We start from the raw sequence: 17,663 nt of genomic DNA, 5'->3' as shown, positions 1-17,663 counted from the left end.
GCTGTTTTCAGTGGATCAACAAGCCACAGAAATAAGCCTTAATGTCAGTTTCTCAAAGTACATTGTTTGTCTTAATAAGTTCCTATATACCTTAAACATGCAAGCATATTTTAGGTGTTGGAAGTTGTAAATGTGTCTTGTGAATTTAAAGCCACCTGTGTAAGTTCTTAAGCTTCTTTGCCTGTTGTGTTAGCCATTATGAAAGTAATATGTTTGAAGTAAATTCTTAGAGTGATTAAGTCTAATGAATGGCCAAGTATCAGGTTATAAAGTAATGTTTATTTACCTACTGACTATGTGAAATGAAAAGTAAAGGGTAAAGTGAAGCTTGATTGAATCATTCATGTTATTAGATTAACCATTCTCTTTTAATGTAGCTGATTTCTAGATGGGTGATTTTGAGGAGTTACAAGGCTGGAGATAATGCTACTGATACCATTTATGAATTTTATGGGTTTTGTTGTTACTATGTCTGCAAAATATATGAAAGGAAAAACCTATAGCAAAAACACCACTTGATTTAACATAAGATGTACTTAAAAATTTTTCTGAGTGCTGTATGAAAGCAGTTAATTACTGAATTATGGAACTGCTTTTAACTACTTACATTGATTGTTGGATTACAAAGACAAAGTAGTTAAATAGCTTTTAATGAAGTGTGGTGTTAGGATTAGTAGGGGTTGTGGGTCCCGTTGAGTAAAGAAAGAAAAAGATAAAAACTGCAGATGAGTCTGTAAGTTCATTGTAACAGGACATATTATTGTCTCTGAAATGGATTCAGGATTCAAAAATAATAAATTCTAAGAATGTAATTTTAGGGCTTGGTTCTAAAAGAATGTGCAGAGATGAGGGTAAGGTTTGAAGAATGAATTAACCCAGTGAACTGTAGATTACTGCCAAGAGTAGTGCATATTCCTTCCACTGTCTCACTGTTTTGATACTAATGTGCAGCTGCAAATTTTAGTATTGGTTGAGTGTTCTAATGAATCAGGAAAATACTAGGAGATGAAGGATGTTGACCCCTTTATTTGGTAACATCCCACAGTTTATCTGGCATAAGCCGCTACTGAAAAACTTCTTTTGGTTGAGGACAGGACTAGATTTTTTTCTCTGTGAAACAGTATTCTTATCTGTAACTGGAAATTTCTGTCCTTGAGCAATTGTAGGAGTTGCTACTACTGTGTAGTGGTGGTTAGGTTTTGCATAGGAGGAGGATTTTCATAAGGCTGTTTATTGTAGAAAAAGAGTGATTTGAGATAAACACATCTGTATCTACATGAATTTGTTTTGTAGGCTGCACACCACAGCCAGGGCTATGTGGCTGTCAGTTGTTTTCCCTTACCTTGTATTCAGATGTCTTAGTTAAAGATGGAATATATTTCTTCCTGTTGTTGGTGCAGAATGTATTTATGGAGTAAAAATCATAATTCTGTATGGAATTTTCACTTATTCTTTTGGTTGGATGCTATTTTATCTAGGGGTTTGGCCATGTAAAATATGATGTGGGTTGTATGAAGTTGATTTTGGCACAGAATTGTTGCAGAGAATTTGTTGCTGTGAACCTTGTGAGTTACTATACATACTAATCTGATAGGGGAAAATTGAAAATGCCACTCAATTTTAAAATGTGTATTTATCAATCAAGTGTGCATTTGGTGCTAAAATTACCTTTTCATAAGCCTGTGGAGATATACTGAGAGATTATATTATTTCAGGGTCCATAGCTGTGCCTGCTCTTTAGAGACAGCGTAAATTATTCATTGCAAAGTGGTGGTTGACATTTAAGTTGGAAGGGTGTCTGATATATTGATTGAGCTGGTGTCTTCTGGGATTTGTCTGAAGGAAGACATACATTGTATATTTTGTCATGATTTTTGTTTGGTTTTTTTTTTTTAAACAGCCCTCTTACTTTGACATGTGAGATTGGTAGATGTCTGGTGCCTGTAGGTCTAAGATCTGTGTGCAAAAAGCATGGAACCACTCCTAAATGTATGAAGTGAATGATACAGGGAGTTTGTGTTGAATTGTCTTGCTGCATCCCCACTCCCTGGACAGGATGCTTCTTAGCAAATGTAGGTGTTACTCCTTCATCCACCTTCTCACACCCTCATGTTGTATTGTCTTAGTTTCAGGCATGCAGAACAGACATGATTCTCCTAATGTTTTCACTTCAAATAAAGGCATTCCAGTCTCTTCCTTGGCAAACTATAAAAAGACATAATAGAAATAGACAAGGATGTTTTTCGTTTGCTTGGGCTGTCTAGGTTACCATAATTCTTTCATCCTTCACTGTGCTGTTATGCTGTTGTTCTCAGAATTTAGTGTAGAACTGGAAAATTTTGCTATGTGTTTTACAGGTATCCCATACATTGATTAATACCACACTGATCTGTAAGAGATGCTAATCTAAAACTTAATGGTATGTCCACATCCATAAACCTGATGAAACCTTCCCCTACCTCAAGAAGTTCCTACCTGTTCTCTGCAAGGAGTGCAGAGGAGACAGTGGTATTTTATTTATATTTTTATTTTGAAAGAAGGCTGTCTTCTTCCCAAGAGGCTATCACTTGACAAAATTTCTGCATTACTATGTTTGATGGAAACTTTCTATTTATTAAAATAAAACAATTCTGCCACTGATCACTGATTGGAAATTACTATGAAAGTAATTAAGGAGAACTTACTTGAGAGGAGAGGAGAAAAGCCAGTAGTTTCCTTTCTAGATTTTTCTCAGCTTTCTCTAAGATTGAGCAGGTCAGTCCTCAAACCTAACCAACCAAAAATAAGAACCCCCACAAAACCCCATAAATTTCAATGTACAAGGTCTGTTTGCAGTCATGGTTTTCTTAAATAGATTCTGCCAGGAGAGCAGAGCTAAGTATCAAACATAGTGGGGGCTAGAAGCTGTGGATGACACTTTAATCATTTCTGAGCTGGTAACATCCCTTGAGCAAAACACTGGATCAGACCATTTTATTTTTGTTCGTAATTTCTTAAGTTTGCAGAACACTCTGCAATTTTGCAAGCCTTGTTGAACTCACCCATTTTGAAGTGAGTGATCCTTGTAACTGCTGGAAGATTCTTGGAAAGAAGTATGCAGCATGTCAGAAATGTGTTCAGGTTGTGTTATTTGCCAGAAAGAAAAACTATTTATTTAACTGCTGCAAAGTATCAGCACACAGCCAACAGATGGTTTACTACTTTTACAGTGTTTGTTTTCCCTCAAGAAAAACATTCATGTAGTAGTTCATAGAGGTGTGTCTGCTCTTACAGAGATCTTAATATCCCCAGAACTGCATATATTTCATTCTTAAAAGCATTATGCATTTTGCTAGTAAGTTATTCTTCTTAGGCATTTGGAATGATTGAAAAAACACCACTATTTATATTTAGCAAGGAATGTTCATTCACCTAAGATAGATGAAATAAAATGCTTTAATACCTCGATGTTATCTTTTATTGTCTTGTCCCAATGCATTACTATGCTTTTGTACTTTTCCTCAGCATTAAAGTAAAAAAAGGAACTTTTTCTTTTTTTTTTTCTGGTGTGGGTGTTGCAGGTTGCAGTTTAGAAAATTGAAAATATATAGCCTGAAAGACCTGACTTTGTTCCCTCCTTCTCTTTTAGTATATTTAATTTAATGGATGACTGCAACTTGTACCAATATCAGTTATGTGAGGAGGAATGGAAATGGAACTGGGAGGATTTGTAAAACCTGATTTCAGAGTGTACTGAATTATACTAGTTGGAGAAAGCAAGTGGTAAGAGTACTATATGCCAGCTGTCAGTTCAAACAGTTTTGTGGGTTTTTATATTTTCTTTCATTAAAACACCTTCAGCTGATGCTGTAGGAATAACCTGTCTCTCTGGCAACCTGTACACTAAATTATTAATCCATTTAATGTGTTTTTTTCAATTATGAGTACTTAAGTCAGAATCCGGTTCCTGTGAGATATCTTGACAGAGTAGGGGATGTGAGTTAGTGTGTTGTAGTTATGGGTGCTATACTGGAGTAATAGCTTTGCATCATTTATTTTGTATATTCCTATAGGCAACAGTTCTGATAGCTGTGTAACAGAGACAGACTTCTAACCTGACTTTTGCTACCTCTCTGTTTAAGCCAACAAATAATGGAGTCAGCATACCAAGAAGTTGTATACTATCTTGAGCCCCATTTTTTTCTTTTCAAGAAGACCCATATGAGCTCCTGTTTTAGCACTTTTTAGTAAGTTTGGTTCTTTGTAGCAAGTTTTGATTTTGACAAATTTTGTCTAGATTGGCTCCATGCCATGTCTTCTGTCAGTGATTTCAATATTTGATGAAAGTACATGACATTTTGGGTTCTTCTCTCTTTAAAACACAGTTTCATGATTCTTGTAAACTAACACTGCTGGGGGCCCATGGGAGCCCCAATCTTACCACCTGCACTTCATTCCTATGTGCTGACACACAGCTGTGGAGTGCACTGTATCAGGGAGCTTGATCTGAGTAAAATCAAAAGAAATCACTATTTTTTAAAGATAGCTAAAACTGGATTAATTCTCGTCTAGTTCACTGCACTACCACAGAAGCATTTATGCTGTCATAAAGAAGAGAAGTACAAAAGGAAATCAGTAATTTCTGCCAGTACAAGCGCTTGTAGTGGTCATAAGTTCAATGAGAAACAACACAAACTACTAAAAGAAACTGTGCATGTTCTAAACTACAGCCCTTTCAACTAGTTCCCCTTTCCTTGAGGAACATGGCCGCTCCTTCTCACCAGTATCCTTTAATTTCATTTTTTAGTGATTTTTCTTTGCCAAAATACAGACAAACAATTGAACAAGCAATAATAGCTCAAATGCAACTTCAGATCAGTTGATTTGGGTTTGTGATAAAAGTATTAGGCCATGTGAATAAGTTGGAGCTGCTTTAATGTTGCCTCTGATGCTGTCTCATGTGATATTAGTCACATTGGATTAACCAAGGAAATTGAGTTCACATGAAAGTAGCATAAGATGTAGAAACAAATGATTTAGACGTGTATTCTAAGGAGTTGGTATATTTCTAGTTCTTACTGGAGGAACGAAAGAAAGCTGTGTTATGTCTCAAACCCTTTTAACTGTGCCAAGTGATGGCACACGGAATGTACCTCCTGACTTTTGGTGGGTGTCAATCTAGAGAACTGCAAGTGTTAAAAGACAGAATTGGACTGTAAAACTGTTGTGCAGTAGGAGAAATAGCCTTAAAGCAGTAAATACAAAAATCCCCTTTTAAGTTGGAATAATTAGTTATTCAGGTGTCAAATGTCTTTTTTTTTTCCTTTCCCACAAACAGATTGAAGAGCATGGTAGATGTTGAAGTGAAGCTCTTGTGTTTTGCTATTTATGGCAGTAGCTGTGTAAGGCAGTAGCTCACTCCTTATAGGAGTCTGTAAATCTCGAGTTGGTAGGGGCCCATAAGGGCCACTGAGTTCAACTCCCTTCTCCTCACAGGGCTATCTAAAACTAAACCATGTGATAAGGGCATTGTCCAGATGCTCCCTGAACTCTGATAGGCTTGGTAAGGTGGCCATTTACCTGGGGAGCCTGTTCCAAAGACACAACAAATAGTTCTTTCACTTGACTCTGGTACCATCAATGAAGCTGTGAGTCCAGACTTGAGGATTGCATTTCAGAAAAGATCTAGGGTAAAGGGAAAAGGCCTGGAGAGGTGAGGTGTTTGGAGGAAGAAATCTGTGAGGAATGGCAGAAGAAACTGTGGCAGTTCCTCCTGCAAATGAAAGTCTAGGGTTGGATGTAATAACTGGTCTTAAGATGTAAACACTTCTGAAAGGTCATAAGAATGAAGCTAACCTCTTAAGACTACGATGTACAATGTTGTTATGCAAAAGTAGTAGTTCTTACTGTTGTGAATGTCCCAGTGTCCTGAGGGCAAGTTTCTAGAAATGCAAATCTGGTCTCTCTGTGGCTTTGTTATAACATCTGGTAGTTCCTAAATTTCTTGGTGAATCTGTGTGATTAAAAATGTTCCTGTTACAAAAGGATGACTCCAGCACAGTCTTCCAATAAGTTCTTGACTGACTTTTGGTAAATAGTTTTGTAGATGGTGGGGTGCTGTTTAATGTGGTGTTGTCCATCTTTATTTTCAAGTTCTTACATTCTTGAAATAATAATGACTTTCAGATTGTGGGATTCTTGCAAGGAGAATCTGAGTGGGTCTCCCTCTAACTGTTGCTCTTTACTCAGAAAGACCTGGAGAGGGCTGTACCACCTCTACAGAGATGCCTTTGCCCCCCTGGGGCAACTCGCAGAAACACCTCCTGCTTTTCATGCCAGTTCCAGGGGAAGGCACATTTAGGGAACACAGCTGCTTTTGGCAGTTAAGAAAGTGCTGAAAGGATCAGTGTCCACTGATTCTTGCATTATTATTTTGTTAATTTCTTATGAATGTAGTCTTGATCCAGAATGCTGTGAAAACATCAGCAGAAATTAATTTTGATTTGCTGCAGTTCTTCAATATATATTTGTTTTCTGCACACCTGTTTAAAATAATCTACTAACAGCCTGCAGCTATTCACACACAGAATCACAGTACAGAAATTTTATGTCTTACATTTGAGTTGGATTTTTCCCAGATTGCAGTATTTTACATTCTTTTCAGTATTACATCCTTTTTGTGAGCTGGAATCTATGATACTGTTTACTAGGACCTTAGCTTCTAGATCTGGAATTGCTGTTTTCTTTTCAGAATGTGATATATGACCTGGAATATACAGTAACCCATCCCTCAATAAGTTTCTAGTGCCTTATGTGACCTCCTACTTAATTTTCTGTACTATTTAGAAGCAGTTTAGGGGTGCAGTCTCAAAAGAATGAAGTGATACTGCATCTTCTGCTTTTCCTGCATCTGCCTTGAGGAAGGTATTACTTACCATGATGCTCTGAGTATGTATTTCACTCAGCAGAGCAGAGTGCAGAAATGAAAGCAGCTGCTCTGCCTTCCACATGCAAGTGGGACTGGTTCTCATTTGCCCATTTATGGGATTTCTGTGATGTCCCTGATAATCTGTCTTTGTAAGGAGATGTTTGGGTTTTTTGTGAGGTGATGGAGGAGGGTGTACCAAACTTTTAGGTGTTTGGTTTTTTTTTTAAGATTGTGTTACAGATTAAATAAACTCAAAAGTACCTTCCTTTTTTTTACTGTCTCTTTATAAATATGTATTCCATTCAGAGCTCTTTATCTCTTCAAATCTGTAGGTCCATACTACTTGCACAGAATCCAAATGAACTTCCTTTGTAATGAAAGGTTATAGGAAATGCCCAGGGCCTCAGGCTGCCTGCTTCAGGTGAAGAAATGTGTAGAGCATTGAGGCATTTACTGCTTCTGTCTGACTGTAAGGTCCTATTAATGTGCACTTCTCCTCTCCAATTTTTTTTTTCCTTCACCAAAAACATCACGTTTCTCAGGCCACACAGCATGGTAGCCAGTATAGTCTTTCATGTTTCTTTTGCTTATTCTAGGAGCTTTTGAGAAATTCAGTGATTCAAGCAAGTCTTCTGGAAGGTTTCAGTAAACAATGCTGCAAAATTCCCATAATCAAACAATGTCTTGATTAAAAACAAAGTTAAGGCTTGTATTTCAAATTTACAGTAAATTCTGCCATGTGTTGGTCTTGGATTAGGTGGGCTACGATATAAACCTTCACTTAAAAGACAGAAAGAAGCTACTGCTTTAGCATGTAAGATTCAAGTTTTGCGTTTAGGAGCTGCTGCTCTCTGAAGTCTGCCTATGTCCTATTCAGCTTGATTGGGCAGTTTATTTTGTAATTACATATGTAAGTGAAAACACATTTCTTGTTTCTAGTTTGAACTGCTACAAATACAGTTCTAATTTAATGATTTTCAGATTTTAGAATTAATACATTATTCAAATGAACCAGTCTTAGCTGAGAAGTTATTTGGAAAAATAAGTTGGAAATGTGACAGCCTACAAATAACTCTGGAGAATGATTGAGGCTTTCTCAGTAAATACTTCTAAAAGTCGTGAACCCGTGTTAATAGGAAGTAATGGTATTTTTCTGGCTGCTGCAGTGGCTGCTGCTATTGTCCTAATTTAAATAAATATTTTCAAGCAAAGTTAGATTTGAAAATAGGATGACAGAAGATGATCTGATTTATTTTTTATGTTCAAGCATTTTAAGGACTTTACCTTGACTGTTTCAGAATAAGGTTGATCAACTGATTTGATCCCTGTATGCAGAGCTAATTAAACTTGGTGTTATTCCTCTAGGATAAAATTACACTTAATAAATGTATTGCAAACCAACTTTCAAAACTTGTGTGTTTTAATATTTGTTCTTTAAAGATTTATAAATTAATTGCCTTGGGTTTTAAAATTTTTTTTTTTTGCTTTTTTTCAGAATTGTACTAGCTCTTTGTTTGAGATGACAGCAAATACAGGATTTTGATGACCTGTAATATTCAAAGTAGTTTAAACACTTCCAGCAAGTAAATACCAGGCAAGTATCACAATAGCAAAAGCTGTTCTTTTGGCAACAGTGTCTTGCAATTATTTCCTTAAGTAGATGTCATCTTTCAGGATAGTTGCTTTATTAAAAGCAGATTTGAGTGCTTGCTAGAGTTACTATTCCAAGAATAGTTGGTTGCTCAGATGATTTCACACTGCAGGCAGCATTTCAGTGGTTAGCCTGTCCTGTGAGCCCTTCCCTGTTTGTGATTAAACTGAAGATCCTTAAAAGCAGCCTGGTTTAGCATATTGAACATTTTTTTTCCTTTTTTTTGGAAACCTTTATGTCCTTTTCCAGCTCTTGCTTTGTATTGTAATTTACTCCTATTTGAATTCTGAATCCTGAGGATTAATTTCCTTTCTGCATACCTATACCCTCAACAAAGATACTGTAAATCCCCTTTTTTCCACTTATTTGCATAGAGTTCTATGAAACATGTGGGTGTAAAGATAAATTAGCCATTTGCTGGCTGTGTGCCTGAAAACATTCTGAGATTCTGGCTGACCAGAAAACTGTCCAGTGTTTTTTGGGGTTTTTTTTTGTTACTGAACATGTGGGATGCATTAAGGATTCAGCTTAATTATCTTGGTTTTATTTAATCTTCTTTTTAAGAAATTGCCTTTAATTGTTGCCCCCTCACATACTTCTAGAGGAATAGTCAGCTGTTCACAGAGGGAGCTTTTAGTGATAGAAATATGGTGGAGAAGAACTGTAGTAGAGAAAGATGTGAGGAGATGCAAATGGGCAGCGCATTGCAGGCACTTTTTCAAATCCACACAGGAATCTTTCCTCTCTGTGTTTCTTCTTTGTGCTGGGGCCACAGTGTAAATGCTGACATGCTGTTCCATAATGCTATAGTAGATGGAGTGAAAAATTGCAGAAGAAAAAGGGGGTCTTTGTTTAGCCTAAAGCATCAGTATAATAATTTGAACATAGAATAATGTGGAACAAAGCATGTGAGGCAGGAAATGTGGTCTCTCTTTCTGAACTCTTAGGTTTACTGGATCATTTAAATCCCCCTTACCTCAGAGGAGTTAATGCTGCAAGCAGTAATGCACTTAGAGTGCTCAGAGATCCTCCAACAAAGTTTCTTTAAGGATTTTATTTTGTATTTGAGTACAAATGAGAGGAAAAAGTTTGTGTTCCAGTGCATGAGTTCATAGGGGCCTTGAGTGGAAACTGCTGATGGTTTGAATTTGTCCTGGAATGTGCACCAAGAGAAAACATAATTGTGCAAAGAAATATGCATATACAACATAAGGTTGTGCATGTACAGGCAGGGGTTTGGTTTTGATTTTTTTTTTAAGGAAAAGAGGGATTTTGTTGGAGAATGGGAAAAAATGAGACTTAATAGTGTTCCTTGAGGAAGTGTATTTTTTTTTTAAGTAAAACTGCCAGATTTTTTAAGTAAAACTTCCAGAGATTATTATCTCCACTTGTGAAAACAGGGAGCATTGGAAGGCTTTACTAATTTAAACAGAGGTCTTCTGCATACCTCTACTAGTGCATAGGTGAAGGCTGCTTATTTGAATTCAGCTGCTGATTTTTTGACCTATGAAAAACAACTTCATCTAAACTATATTGACATCTCAATCTCAGAAGTCTGTTTGTACACAGGCACAGTTAGTTATTTTCTTCTTTAAATAAATGGGCCTTTGTGGTTTGTGTTAGTGTCAGCTTTCCCATCAGATTTGGCAGCTGTGTCAAGTACACTCTGTGTTCGATTAATTGTTTGAATATGGCTTCTGAAGCTGTTGTGAGCCCAAGTTCTGGGAACTGAAGGATCAAGATCACAGTCTCTGAAGTCAGGAGTCCACGCTTTAGTTGGAGGTTCCAGTTACAGTCCAGGTATCTGCTGTGTCTGTGTACAGCTGCTGGTAAATGTATACAAACCAGCTTAATGTCAAAGCCAGTGGCAGCCTGCAGCAATAAACCACTAACATTTTGTGATACTGTAGGTAAGAAAAACTTGCATCTTCTCTTAATCCAGGAAGCCTTTACATTCTTGAGTAATCTTTGAAGTCATATTTTATTTTACGGTCCGTGACCATTAAGAAAATGTCTGAAAACATCTATTCAGCAACTCAGTTGCAGAATTAACAGCATCAAATCATTGCAATCTGGAAAGCACTTTTTCAGTTGAATGTCACTTGAGTGTCTTTTAACCTGACAGCACTTCTGTGTGTTTTCCCAAAAAGCTAATCATTGAAAATTCTTTAGGCACATGAAGGTCTGGGTTTTGCAAAGATTATCAGTCTCTAGTTCAGTCAGGAGGAGGTCTGTGTGTTTAAATCCATTGTTTTTAACAGTGGCCTTGAATTAAAAAAAAGAAAAAAAAGTTAACCCAAAAGCTAGTTGCAGTGTTCCAACAGTTTAAATGCTGGTATGATGTACTCTGCAAATATTTCTATAACACAGAAGAAGAGAGAAGTATGTGATGAATGTGAAAACAGCACATTTTCTTTCAGAACTTTTTTCGAAGTAACTGCCATGTAAGTTTATTCTTTTGATTCTGTTGTCATGTGAATATATTCATTTTAAAGGATAGGTAACTAAGATGTTGGCGTTTACAAGATCACAGCTTGTCAGGACCTGTGCATTCTTTGATCCCTTGAAATTGGTCTAGAATTTTCTTTTGATGGAGACAATTTTTAAATCCAATTCACTTTTTTAAAGTTCCATGTAAAATGGCACAGGATTCTGTTTGCATCCCAAAATTAGCAGGTGATGAATTAAGTTTGGACTAAGTTGTGCTGTCTCATATGTAGTTTTTTTTTAATTTTCTCATTTTTTTAAGATAAGGGAATGTCATAAGTAGTGACAACAAAATGTTGAGACTGAAAGTGTTAAGGCAATTACCTTGCTGGTAGTATGTGCACAAAAAATAATGGATCTGTGGCTCTATTGGGTTCATAATCTAATTTGACTGTAGTTTATTTACATTTATTTTAAATTATGGCAAATATCAAATGATCCCACAGGCAGAGTTATCAGGTAGTTCAGGCCTGAGTATAATCATCTTCGTACTAAGAAAGTTAAGGATGTCAAAAAGATCTGTCAGCTTGAAAGTCTTAGTAATACAGAAATGTGTAAATTAATATATGTGCATTGGAGTGTGTTTACATTGAGACAATTAAAGGTGTCATTTAGCAGTTTCCGTGAATGGGGGCCTGTGTGTGTGTTACAAGAGTCAGTGCAGAACTAATGGGAGTTACAGCTTGCACAAAGAACCTGTTAATGTCCCCTCTCAGTTCTCCCTCCTTTAGTTAGGCCCCTCTGCAGGCTGTGGTGAGGTTTGTTTTTTGGGATGTACATGACTAAGCAGCTTCCCTCCTCCCCCCCTGTTCTCTACAATAATTTTTTCCTATATGAATGTGTATGTCTCTCCTGAGACGAATGTCTCTCCTAAGTCAACTGTGCTGTTTTGTTACGAAACACATCGAGGAACTGACCTGGGTCAAAGTGACACAGCCCAGAAGTAGAGGTGTGGTTGTGTCTGTGTTGATGCCGATGGTGTCTCTGACCCTGTTTCCTGTGCAGTTGCCCAGTCAGTAATTCCAGAGCTGAGGGGATGAGGTGCTAAAGCTGCAAGAGCTGTGCAATCAGGTGCTGTCACCAGGAGCAGTGCTCCTGAAGGAACAGTCTCACCAAGTCTGAAGCTGTCTCTGTCCTCTGTGAACGTGACTTCTTGTGTGCCAGCACAACCACGGTGCTCCTTCCCTAAGCCCTTGCAGAGCTTTCCCTGTGTATGTGGGACACAGATCTGAGTTTCCCTCCGTTATCAGAGGGGGAATTAATGAAGCTTTTATGCTGCATGAAGTTAAACAGGGTGTTTCTCTGAGAAGATTTTGCAACATACTGAAGTGCTAGTGCTTCTGCCCAAAATAAGCTAAGCTTGTATGAGCAAATTTAAGAAGTGTGGAGAACTTCAGTGAAGACACTTAAATACTTTGAAAATTCTGCCTTTACAAATACAAAATTATTTTCTAAATTCTTTGAGGCATTAGAAACTTTCTTTAGAGGTCAGAGTTTTTAATGCCTGAGTAAATAGATTTTGATATAACTTAATAGTTTCTAATATTGTGGACTTTGATACAACTTGAGAGTTTCTAATATTGTTTTATATTTATGATTTTTATTTTTAGAGAGCACCAGTCTGCTATTCCTGTGATCTACGATGAATGCTAAATCTGCAATCAGCAAAGAGATTTTTGCCCCACATGATGAAAGGATGCTGGGAGCTGTTCAAGTGAAAAGAAGAACAAAAAAAAAGATTCCTTTTCTAGCTACTGGGGGTCAGGGTGAATATTTAACATACATATGCCTGTCAGGTAAGTTTAATGACTTTTGACATCCAGTTATTTCTTTAGGTTTATCTTTGATTAACTGAGCAACTGTTGTCTGTAGCCATAAGGAGCTGGATTGTTTGAATCTTCATAGTGTAATGAGAGAATTGTAGCACTTGTACCTTTTGTCTTGAGGAACCACATGCTCTAGGGTGTTCATATTTATATACTATAATAAATTGAACAGGTGGTTTCATTGCTTAAGAACCCCTAGGTGTTCTCACAGCAGAGCTACAGAGTATGAACAAATAGAATATTTGGTAATGGTCTTTCCTTACTCAGATTAAGATATTTCTTAGAAAGATGAACTTTTCAGGACATTGAAGTGATGTACAATGTAATTTTTTATGCTATGTTTCAATGACTGCCAGCTGAGTGTGTGTCAGTACCTTTGGTATTTACGATGATTTAGTCACTGACGTTTTTAGGCATATCAGTTGCTCCCTTTGAGTGTGTGCATCTTACTGGAAGTACAGCTAGTGGCCAAAAGCAATGTGCTATGACTCTCAGAAAAGTACAATTATTTTTGGACTAATGAGAGTTTCATGACTCTTTCAAAATTGTGGTGTTACTTTTTTAAATAATGTTAAAACTTTCAAAGCACAGGAGCTAAAACTCAGTGACTACTACTGTTCTATCACATCGCACATCTGCCCAAAAAGTGTACATTTACTGAATGTTGTTGAGATGTATTCAGATACATATGTACAAATACTTCTGTTAAAATACAAGCTGCAGAGAGATTGCACACATGTACAGAGGTCGGCAAGACAAAACAGAGGACCTTTTATTTACAGCTGAGTGTTTTGCTTGTCATTGTCGGATCATAGAATATCCCAAGTTGGAAGTGACCCACAAGGGTCATCAAGGCCAACTCCTGGCCCTGCATTTTGGTAAACCCAAAAATGGCACCATGTGTCTGAAAGCATTTCCAAATGCTTTGTGAACTGTGCCAGGCTTGGTGCTGTGACCAGTTCCCTGGGGGCCTTGTTCAAGGGCTTGAACCCCCTCTGAATAAAGAACCCTTTTCTGATACCCAGCCAAAGCCTTCCCTTATAGCGTTTCATGCTATTTCCTCAGGTCCTATCAGTGCCCATGAGAGTGAAGAGATCAATGTGTGACCCTCTGTTTCCCCTTCTGAGGAAGCTGTAGACCACAGTGAGGTTTTCCCTCAGTCTCTTATTTTCTAGGCTGAGCAAGCCAAGTGACCTCAGCCATTCTCCCCACATAGAGAGCTTCAAGGAAAGATTTAAAAATTTATTCCCCTAGGCTGTTCCATAGACTTGTGGTTGGAATACTCTGTGTTAATGTAAGAACTGCATGCTTCAGTCTTCTAAAGGTGTAGAGGAAACTAATCTAGGCCTCTCAACTCTTAAAGAAATGTTCAAATCATTAATGTTTTTAAGCAAAGCTAAACTCTTCTTTTGGCAGTCACATTTTTCAAATGTCAGTCCAGTTTTTTTTTCTTAAGTCTTCTTGTAAAGAGCAGTCACATTCTAGGTCTGTGCAGTAAGTTTTGGGATACACAGATGTTTGATACCCATGTTCATGATTAAAGGTCAGAGATGTTCTCTATGCTTACAATTTTCTGTAGGCTAAATATTCTATGGGTGGATTTTTTTTGTCTTTTGTTTTTTATTATTTGATATTTTGTAAAACTTAGCCCTCCTTCTGCTTCCCCACCCCATATTCATTTATGTCAGTCAACATGGATTTTAAGACAGTGAATGGTCTTAAATGCATTTATTGTTTTACTGCCACAACATATTATGAGTAAAGAAGAAATAATGGATGTCCTGACTTAAGCAGAGTTTGCCACTCATGATAAGGAGAAGCATTCAGGATCTAAAATTACTTTGTGGCAGACACTGAAAAGCTGTATATTGGTAGTGCAAGAGCCCTCACATATGGCTCACTATTCATGGTGTTTTGCACTGATCTGAGACCAGGTTTTCTCATATACATTTATAGTATATACTATGAGAGTACAGTGTGATTGGTAATATCAGTAGGCAACAAAGTGAGCAGGGAGAGGACTGCCTGACTGTGTTTGATGTCACATTCCAAACAGCCTGCTCAGCAAGATTATGCAATTCAGTAGGGTCAAGTGTAGTTAGGTATGTAGTCTGGAATCATCAAAGGTGCAAAACCACACATTGGGGAGCAAGTGATTCTGCCACTGTGTAAAAGAAATTGTGATGAGGATAAACTGTGATTTTTTGCGTATTCCTAATGGCTGTGAAGTAATAATGCTTTTAGTTGTAGCACATTGTAACAGAAAAAGTTTCTGTTTAGTAGGGCTAAGTTAATGTAGTCATGGCAATTTAGCTGGGCCCCAAAGATGGATTGTATCTTGGGACAGCAGAATATACTTGATTACCTTCCTTTTTTGATGTAATGTGAGGCAGTGTACAGTGTACACTGTGAAGCAGTCACAATGGTGGCTACCTCTGAATTTGTATTTACATTTCAGGCAACATTTCATGTGCTTTAGTGCTGAGTGTTGCAACCTCTTGCCTGGAAATGCCTTTATCAGCCTTTGACTCTTGTCCCAGGTTTGCTATGTATTAGGTAAACAAAGTGACTGGAATATCTCTGTGTTCATAGTTTTCTTGGACTTATTCAGTTTGGCCTTTGCTGAAAGGAATTTGATAATTTACTCTTTAGAACAGAAATTGACAGTTGAAAGAATAGAAACTGACTCCTTATATCCTTAGGGGATATAAATATAAAACATCGTGTCTAGTTGTAGTTTCATCCAAAATATGCTACAGAAAATGAAACATTGGCCACTGTGACAGCTACTTCTATTTGCTGCTCACTTTGAAACTGAGAAATTACACAAATTGTTATAACCAGAGTTAAATGTTTTCCTTTCAGTGTTAAACTGAATTTTGGTGTTGAAAAGACATTTTATCATAGTTGTTTATTTGAATTTCTGGAAGCGTGGATAGAGATGCTGAGCAGGGAGAATGCTTTTAGCCTCAGAGATGGGCCAGTGAACCATTAAAAGAATCAAATATTGAGCAGCACGAGATGGAGAGTAAGGAAGATTCTTCTTTAGTATTGGTATTTGAAGTATGTACTGGGTTTTTTGATTGTACAATATTGAATACTGAGATGTTAGAAGTAAACATTAATGCTTGAAAGAGGCATAGATAAAGCCTGTAATCTGAAACTGGACACAGATTAAGCTAAGAAAGCTGTAGCAAGACTGCTTGATAGCCTGGTGGTAACCAAGCAGCTGGGTTACCTGCAGCTTTCTAGCCTAGTGTTGGAGCTAGCCAAGTTAAACTGGCAAATGGAGCCAAGACAGATCTTTAAGGAGTTATTTAGCTGAAGAAGAACAAGAAAGGAGTAGACAGATGGGAAACACAGAGGTGGGGTGGCTGTAGGCAGAACAGAGAAAATGAACACTGGGATTTTTGTAATGTAAAAGAGGATTTAACACAGAGAAAAGACAAGAAATTCAAAGCTGAAAGTGGATATTTATCACCTCCTCCACACTAGCAGACCTAGTGAGAGTTATTGGATCAGGTCTAAGTTTTAATTTTGTCGTCATTGTCTTATGTAATTGAAACATAATTGTTTAAAATAGTTCTTAGCCTTATTTAGAATTCTTAATTAAGGATAAAATGCTTAAACGGTCACTTAGGAATATAGGTCATTGGCCTACTTGCCAATGGCTGGTATTTTCCCTTCTGTTTAAATGTTGTGAGAATGTTACTTCAGTGTTCATCATATTCACTTTCAATCTGACCCACTTAGATGTCAGATTCCATTGTGTATTTGAATATTTATACAAAAAAGGTCATGACTGACATAAGAGAATTGGTCAGCCCAGAAGAGCACACCAGCCAAATGATGGTCTGGTCTTCTGCAAGCTCTGACCTGGACAGCTGTTTGCAGACAGCTGCAGGCCAGTTGTGGTGCTTTGCCCAGCCCCATGGACCCAGACTGGATCATGCTGGACATCAGGGCACAGACTGGGATGTTCAACAAGGACTGAACAGAGTCCAATACAAGTTTCATATTGTGTTTTGTTGTGAAAATTCAAATTTGTTTTTTCAGAATAGAGAAAAAAAAACAAGCTTCTTTCTTCACTGTCTTATCTTGGTAATGGCTTCTTTAAGGTGGAGGTTTAATAGTTCAGGTATTTGTAGGGCAAATAATGTCTAGCTCCTCTTGCTGTGTGCTCAGTGACCTAAATTTACTGCTTTAAACTGGCCGTAAGTTGGATAATGGAAAGCATTGATGTTTCTCTAATTGTTGCACAGTGTCATTACATTCATGTACTGTATTATGTGTGTCTAAATAAATATATATTAAATGTACACATACAGCATATAGCTTCTAGTGCTAATATTAACAGAACATAATTGCCTTCATATACTTATAATAAATTATTATGATACTGACTATAGTTCTTAACCAAGACTCTTTTCCTTTCTTTGTCAGAACATACTTTGTCTTTGTTAGGTACTTCTGGTATTTTAACTCCAAGGTTCCCATGAGGAGTTTTATAAGGTCAAACATCAGTTGGTCATAATTTTAAAGAGATTTTAAAATCCTTTCTTAAGGGTCTTTGAAAAACAAGACTGGTGCATTTTGAGTGGAAGCCAGATTAACCTTCTCTTCTTCATTATTGATTTTTCTGTATATATTGAAATAGAAGAGAAAATGATGAACTACTTTGGAGGGTGGGATGCATTTATTGATTGTATCCTTAATATGTCTTGATGTTCTGATTCCTCCTGATTCTGAGTTGTCCAACGTAATATAACCAGTCCTTTTCCACAAGAATTTT

The 17,663-nt window shown here is 37.2% G+C and overlaps 1 protein-coding gene across 6 annotated transcripts in view; it reads left to right on the top strand.

Moving 5' to 3' along the window:
• STXBP6 (syntaxin binding protein 6) overlaps window positions 1-17,663 on the top strand; it is a 97,585-nt gene that overhangs the window by 23,690 nt on the left and 56,232 nt on the right. For 3 of the 6 annotated variants that reach the window (XM_054275970.1, XM_054275971.1, XM_054275972.1), the window contains 2 exons: window positions 8,403-8,501; window positions 12,656-12,841. In XM_054275970.1, the coding sequence (XP_054131945.1) occupies window positions 12,688-12,841 (154 nt within the window). In that variant the 5' untranslated portion in view covers window positions 8,403-8,501; window positions 12,656-12,687. Of the gene's footprint in view, window positions 1-7,286; window positions 7,377-8,402; window positions 8,506-12,655; window positions 12,842-17,663 lie in introns of those variants that run through there. The other 3 variants (XM_054275973.1, XM_054275974.1, XM_054275975.1) reach the window with 3 other exon arrangements.

Source organism: Melozone crissalis, unplaced genomic scaffold (assembly GCF_028551555.1).
Source record: "Melozone crissalis strain CALT ecotype California unplaced genomic scaffold, PUWL_Pcris_2 ptg000018l_1, whole genome shotgun sequence".
Lineage (NCBI taxonomy): Eukaryota > Metazoa > Chordata > Aves > Passeriformes > Passerellidae > Melozone > Melozone crissalis.
Note: the sequence above shows the minus strand (reverse complement) of the source record. Positions and strands in the feature narration are given on the sequence as shown.